Genomic DNA, 7633 nt, shown 5'->3' with positions numbered 1-7633 from the left:
GGTGCAAGTAGATAAATAGGGACCGCTTACCAGCGGGAAGGTAAATGGCGTTTCCGTGTGCTGCGCTGACTCGCCAGATGCAGCTTTGTCATGCTGGCCACGTGACCCGGAAGTGTCTCCGGACAGTGCTGGCCCCTGGCCTCTTGAGTGAGATGGGCGCACAACCCCAGAGTCTGTCAAGACTGGCCCCTACGGGCAGGGGTACCTTTACCTTTACCTTTTTATGACAAGGGATAAAATACTTGGGGAAATATGAAAGAGAGGAGGAAATATAAAGCAAAATCTATGCATGAATGAAACTGAGCTATGGAACTCACAAGAAAATCTCTGAAGCAAAAAATTTGAGAAATTTCAAAGAGGGATTAGGTATCAGTAGAAAATGATGCCAGTAATTGTTAGCTGATTACGCCAAAGTCTGCCTCCCTCTGCTACAATTTTGTGACTGGTGAGTCTCAGTAATTTTAAGCTATATCAAATTGGAATGGAAGGGAGAGAGAGAATTTGAGAACATGTTTATTGCTTGCTATAAATATTTGTTCACAGACATTTGTCCTAACACCCAAGCTTGTCACTTATCTACCACCATTATGAATAGTACTATGAACAGTGCTAAGGATTAATGTCTCACACTGAATATTCACTTACTGTGAAAAACTCTATAAATTGAAAGTGGAGACACTATATGTTCTTTCCATTGTCTGTTTGTTTATTTTGTAGCACAATAGAATCTTCAATAGAATCTTCAATAAAAACGAAATTTAAAAAAACAACCAGTGCTAATGATTCAGTTCTTGAGTATCCAGAGGTCATTGTTAACATCACAGAACCATTCCTGAATAAATAGTTTATTTTATTGTTAAAAATTATTGCACAGAAGGAATGGACCACTTTGGGATTGGGATTTTGAAAAATATAAGATGATCAGATTTTGAGGGTTTTAGAGGATGTTAGAAAATTGTGTACTTGTATTAATCTTAGTTTGAAACATTACAACTTTTGTTTAAAACATTACAGCATTTGTTTAAAACATTACAGTATTGTATGTTCATATACAGTTTAATAAGTACAAGTAATAATTTGTAACTGGGTTACTCATATTTCTTTGCTTCATCTGAAGAAACCGCTGAAGTCATATCTGAATTAAATGACACCACTGGGTCCACAAAATGGAGTGCCCGAAATAATTTCACATACCGATAGTAGCTGAAGGCAAGGACTCCCCAAAAGAAAACAACTATCAGACAAGCCCAACCGGCAATCTTAAGCATGTTTAGGCTAAAATACAAACAAAATGGAACATAAGTGTTGGTGTGTTCGTTCAAGGAGCAGCTCAATAATAATAATAATAATAATAATAATAATAATAATAATTTATAATAATAATAATAAATTTATACCCCACGCAGCTGGCTTGATTTCCCCAGCCACTGTGGGTGGCTTCCAACAAAATATTAAAAAAACAATAGAATGCTTTATTGTCACAAGCTCGACTGAATGGAATGTAATTATTTGTTTAGCTTCCAGTACATGTAGAATGTTATTGGAACACCTACACAGAGCTGGGATGTGTTATAGAAGCTTGTGCCCCACTCACCTAAACTTGACACTGCTGTGGCACTCACTACGCATGCCATATTCAACTCTTCTTCGAGGGGGAAATTGGAACCCATTGCAGGCACTGCTCCAGTGAACCAAACCAGCTTGGCCCAGCATGGCTAATCTATCCCACAGATTAGCAACTGTGGTGGGTGGGACAAGGGAGATAGGCAAGAAGGGGTATATATCCCATTATTAAATATCCCAATAAGTTATCTCCCAGTCGTTTTCCTTCCAGGGGGAAATATGCAGCTGGCACAAAGCTGCTGTCTGTGTCCCCACCATGGCCACCATAGCTACAACCACCACTGCAGAAGTCAGAGCAGTGACTCCAATCAAAACTGCAGCAGCAACTGTTGGATTGACATACATGTAATCTCCCCACAAGACTCCATAGAATGGAACTGAAGAGATTGAAATGCCAGTAATGGAAGCAGGGACTCTGCTACCTGAGTGTTCCTGTTTAGCTCCACCTCCAAAGAACCCATATCACTCTTATTGTGCTCCAAAGGCTGCATTCTGCTGGTGAACAAGACAACTGTCTCTGCCATCTGCCTGCATGTCCAATAGGATCTCAAAGCACCTATGTGCAACTGCTGGGATTGTATTATGGCTCCACCTTGTCCTCTGGGCAGAGCCCTAGGTGTCAAGAAACATTTGCCCTGCTTTCAAACAAAACTGGCTCAATGATTGCTATTGTTGTTAATTCATGTGTATATCCTGCCTTTCAACCAGTTTGAGGTCCATAGAGATAAAAATGGCAAATACGCTTTGTATACTGTACAAAGTATTGCTGTGTTCTTTTAAAAGAAAAACCCTGCACTCAAAATGGTGAATTCTGGTAAGGATACAGGAATACCGTATTTTTCGCCCTATAGGACGCACCGCCGGCCCATAGGACGCACCTACTTTTTTTGGGGGGGGAGAAAAAAATATCCCCCCTCAGCTGTGGGAACTCCCGCAGGGCTCCCTAGGCTGCGGATAACTTCCTGAAGCGCGGGGCGCTCTGCTTCAGGGTGCCCCGCGCTCTGGGCAAGCAGGCTGCTATCCGCAGCCTAGGGAGCCCTGCGGGAACTCCGGCGGGCTCCCCAGGCTTACGGACAGCTTCCTGAAGCCTGGAGAGAGAGAGGGGTCGGTGCGCATCAACCCCTCTCTCCAAGCTTCAGCGAAAGCCTGCATTCGCCCCATAGGACGCACACACATTTCCCCTTCATTTTTGGAGGGGAAAAAGTGTGTCCTATAGGGCGAAAAATACGGTAAATTCCCTTATTGCAGGTGTTAGAAAGAATTCCTCTCCCATCCAAATCAATGCTCTATTATTAAAGTTTGCCAAGGAAGATGGTAGAAGTTACAGACTGACAGAAATACATTTATTTTGGATTCTTTTGCAAGCTAAATAAGAAAAGTTAGCTGGGGAATAGAGATATCAGATAGAAGTAGAAGCAAATAAGTAAGAAATCACATTTTTTTTCATGAGTCTGTAGTAAGCATATTTCTAGTTGCATGTGTGTGAGAAAAAATAATGCTTTAGGGAAGAAAAAAAATTAACTATTGATACCTTTTGAAAGACTTACTAGATTTACTGTGTTGAAGGCTTTTGTGAACAAGAACCCACATAATCAAACTAATGATGTGCATCTTTAGGTTGCAGATAGAGTAGAAAAATATATAAAGAGTAAAGCAAAAATGCAAGTATCAGATGATTCTATGCAAAGTGAAAGTACAAATTCAAAATAGCTGTAAGTGGTAATAAATTCAGGTATAAGTGCTAAGAAGATGGCATTGCTGCTAATTCCTGCTGTTTTAAATGATTGCCTACTTACATTAAGCTTTGCATAGAAATATAATTCACTTGCATTTTGTGGCCTTTCAACTCCACACCTCCATCCCACATTCCCTATGTAGAAACACACATCTGTCATTGGAGGATTCACTTTATGTATCTTTATGTAACTGACATAAGCTTTTACCACAATATGTATTAGTCTTCAAAGTGTCACTTTTTGTTGTTGTTTTTAGTAGGGTGGGTATTTTAACACATGGCTGGAATATTGAGGAACATAATTTGCTTGCTTGTTTGAATTTTCAGTGTATTTGTAGTAAAAGTGTGTCATGAATAGCTACTTATTAGTATCAATACCCTGAATGTAGCATGGTCTGTTGGCTTTTATATGCATAAGGGATCACTTTTTGAAAGCATCTCTCTCCACATCAAACATCTAGGGTTGGACCTGAAGGTGAAATTGTACATTTTCATAAGACTCCCATAGCTCATGATCTAATTTTCTGAGTCATTTTTTTACACACAGAGAATGTTAACATTTATATTATCAATCTTTCATTGAACTAAAAAAAAAAAAAAAAAACCTGAAAGCCTCTAGGCTTTTTAAGAATGTAGAAAGTTAATACATCTTCCCAGATTTCAGAACATAGAGTTTGTTCAATGGATTTTTACTAAACTTTGCATCAGGATTTTTACCAAACTTTGGCGCAGGAATGGGAACTAATGCTTGATCTCATGCCAACAAATCAAGAGTACTAATGCCTACCTTTCAATGATGCCATGTGTCCGAACTGCAAAATAAGCTTCATAAGGACAAAAACTGGAATGAAAAATGAGAGACTAAACATTATTTTTCATAACTGTAAACTACAACGGTCTTCTAATGAGAGGGGAACCCCAAAAGGGTCAAATTTTAGACTATTACTGCTTCAGAAAAATCAAGTGTAAGATTCATGACAGTGATGATACTGTGAGAGGAGTGGTGACAGATACATTTGGGCCCTTCAGAGATGGGGCTACTGATACTAGTAGTCCTTGATAAACGTAACCAACATGAACAGGACTATTCTTCCATATCAGCATGTGTTCTCTGCATGAGTATAAGAAAAAGGGGATGCTACCACAGCGCCCCACCCCCCAGCACCCTCATTTGTGAGATTGATTATGTAACTGTTTTTCCATATGTACATAAGAAGCTGTAATTGCTGATGTTTGTACAGAGATTAAATTAGGTGAACACACTCTCTGCATGGGTGTGTGTGAGGTTTTTCTACTCTAAGAAAATATTGTGTGTAAAAGAAAGCAGAGCTGGTAACAAACTATAGTTGCAGATTGACTGATTTTGTCTTCCTCCTTGGATACCATCAGTTTAGGACATGTGCAGAGGCGATATGCCAGGACCCTCCCATAACACAAAATGGGTGAGATTCAGAGTTCTGTGTACCTTATTTTATTTAAATTGTTTTACTGTATTTGTCATCCAATAACTAAAGTTTCTGGGTGATATTCAGCACACTGAACTGAAAATCTGCTATGTTATTGTGTTCCTAAGTAACAGCTATATGTCATCTCTGCTATTGACCTATTGTATAATGTACACCATATATGACACTCAGTATTAGGTCTATATACTCAAAGAAGATCCATTGAAACTATTTAACTATTTAATTGAAACTATTGAACTATTTAAGTAACTTAAGACTACTGATATCAATGGATCTACTTTGAATACGAGTTGAGTATCGTCCCAAACACTTAGGAATTAACTTAATTACAAATTTATAAGCATGTTCCTTTCAGGTATAATTATATTCAACAAAAGAGGTTTAAAGACTGTCTCAAGGCAAATCTAAAAAAATGTATTATAAACACCAACAAATGGGAAACACTGGCCTGCGAGCGCTCCAATTGGAGAACAGCCTTTACCAAATGTGTCATGGGCTTTGAAGACACTCGAACTCAGGATGCAAGGAGAAACGTGTTAAGAGGAAGGCACGCTTGGCAAATCCACACCGTGATCAACTCCTGCCCAGAAACCAATGTCCCCACTATGGAAGGACATGTGGATCCAGAATTGGCCTCCACAGTCACTTACGGACTCATTGTTAAAACCGTGTTTATGGAAGACAATCTTACTTGGCAACGATTGATGACCAAAGAAGAAGAAAGAAGATACTTAACCATACAGCTGCTAATTATGTTAAAGCTAACCTGTAGTTTGGATCCATTATCTTCAATCTGAACAGGAAAATGCCAGCATAGTCCTGAGGCCAAATGATAGAGTTGATGCCAGAATGGTTCATGAGTTCATACTGATTATCTAGTGTCCCTAGAAGTCCAGCACCACCACTCATAAAACAGGATACGTAATTCTGGGTGGGGAAATGTAATTATTTTACCATAAGACACACATCCATAATACGTGAGGAATATGGTAAGTACAAATAATATACCTGTTTTATGTCCTAAAGTGTTTGCATAATAAATAAGTAGCTGATTCTGTAGTTGTTGGGTTGCAAAAAATAATTAGGTATAGCTTAAGACACTATAGTTTTCAAACTATTGGCAAATCATGCAATCCAGAACATCAGCAAAGCTGGTGGATAGGAGGAAGACCAAAGATGGAAGATCCAAAATATCTAAAGCTCTGCTTGGGACACACAAACAGGGTGGATAGAAGGGTGGAACTCCCTTTCTGGCCATTTTTGAGAGGGTGGGGGTAACATTACAATTTCCCACCTAATGTTTCCATGGCGTATATTTTGTTCTGTTTGGCGTGTGTAAGAAGAAGGGGAAGGCTTTGGATTCATGTCCCCTTTTTACCTCTACTGGTATCTGTAAGATAAGGGCTACATATGTTTTTACAGGGCTGGTAGGTGCCTTACAAGGTCAGATTTCCTGTTTCAAGGTACGGCACCACCTGCTGCCTTTGGAGAAGGAGATCCAAAACATCATATAGCTCTAGAGATGCACTGCTAGTGACCACAGGATTGTGCCCTAAGTATTACTGCATTGCCTCTTGAATATTAATTTGTGCGTCCTGATCAATATTCATAGGCAAAATACCATGAGAGCTTCAGAATTCATATTATTAATTTCCTTATTATATACATTTTCTTACCTGTCTCCCCCAATAGCGATCTATAGTATATGCAGTAATGCTTTCTAGATCCTGAGGAACCATCGAAGACATATTTTGTGCTTTGCTCAAACAGCGTACCTGTTCAAAGAATATAAATGCACAAAGTAAAACAGAAATCACATGCACAGTCTCAGTCAAAGTCTCAGCTGTACAGCGTATTTAAATTTTATCAATCTCTTAAGCTTGATACTGATGAAACTGGTAAATATAAAAGTTTAAACCATTGTAACACAAATACAACCGTTCATAGATTTCAGTCCATCCTGTTTTGCCTCCTGACATTTTGTCAACCTTACTGGGATCTCAGGTAAGGTCATGTGCAGCATTTGGAAGCCTTATATGGTCTCGTGGAGGCTCTCACAAGAGCTTGCCAGAAGCCACCACCACATCTACTTGCTTCTCTGGTAGTGTGTGTGCGTGGACACACAGAGGTATTCCTTGCATTCCACTGCCTGTTTGGACCTATGTCTGCCGGATGCAATGGACACTGCCTCCAAAACCTTGGGGCAACAATTAAGGCACTGGCTCAAGCTAGGAATCTGTGGTGGACTTTGTGCCCCTTAAAAATTCTGAAGATTCTGATATTTCTTCCCATGGTAATTTTAAAAATGTAGTGTTGATAAGGTGTCAATTGGAGTGTGCCAATCTCATAGATCCTTAGAATTCTCGTATTTGGTGTTTTCTCAAATTTGGACAGAGCAGATGTAAATATTACATATGCCATGTTAAATGCAATAGCACATAGGTTTTGGCCCTCAGTTTAGCATTTATACTCACTACAGATAACTTTTAAGGGGGAAGTGAAGTCAAGAAGCAGGAGGATAATTCTGAGTGGCAGCTAAGTTTCACATACTAATTGGAATGAACCAACGAATTTCTGGGCAGGCAGCTTATAGTTTGTATCTGTTGGGCTGTACACAACTGTTCTGTTATTAAAAACCATTGAATAAATTGTTGTGTGTAGTTCACCATACTACACAAAAAGGAATTTAATGTATTTGGCAAGTTCAGTTGGTTAAAGCGTGGTGCTGATAATGCCAAGGTTGCAGGTTCAATCCCCATATGGAACAGCTGCCTATTCCTGCATTGCAGGGGGTTGGACTAGATGATCC

At 39.4% G+C, this 7633-nt stretch overlaps 1 protein-coding gene across 14 annotated transcripts in view; it reads right to left on the bottom strand.

Annotated features, from left to right (window-relative positions):
* Nucleotides 1-683: 683 nt before the first annotated feature.
* The window catches only part of CATSPERE (catsper channel auxiliary subunit epsilon), a 52476-nt gene continuing 45526 nt past the window's right edge, over nt 684-7633 (bottom strand). For 13 of the 14 annotated variants that reach the window (XM_083732229.1, XM_083732236.1, XM_083732240.1 and 10 more), the window contains 4 exons: nt 6501-6599; nt 5591-5751; nt 4146-4199; nt 684-1275 (listed from right to left, as the gene is read on the bottom strand). In XM_083732229.1, coding sequence (XP_083588355.1) covers nt 1089-1275; nt 4146-4199; nt 5591-5751; nt 6501-6599 — 501 coding nt within the window. In that variant the 3' untranslated portion in view covers nt 684-1088. The remainder of the gene's footprint in view (nt 1276-4145; nt 4200-5590; nt 5752-6500; nt 6600-7633) is intronic. The other variant, XM_083732238.1, reaches the window with a different exon arrangement.

This window comes from Podarcis gaigeae (assembly GCF_964106915.1).
Source record: "Podarcis gaigeae genome assembly, chromosome: 3".
In the NCBI taxonomy this organism is placed as follows: domain Eukaryota; kingdom Metazoa; phylum Chordata; class Lepidosauria; order Squamata; family Lacertidae; genus Podarcis; species Podarcis gaigeae.
The sequence above is the reverse complement of the archived record's forward strand: the minus strand, read 5'-3'. Positions and strand labels throughout refer to the sequence as shown.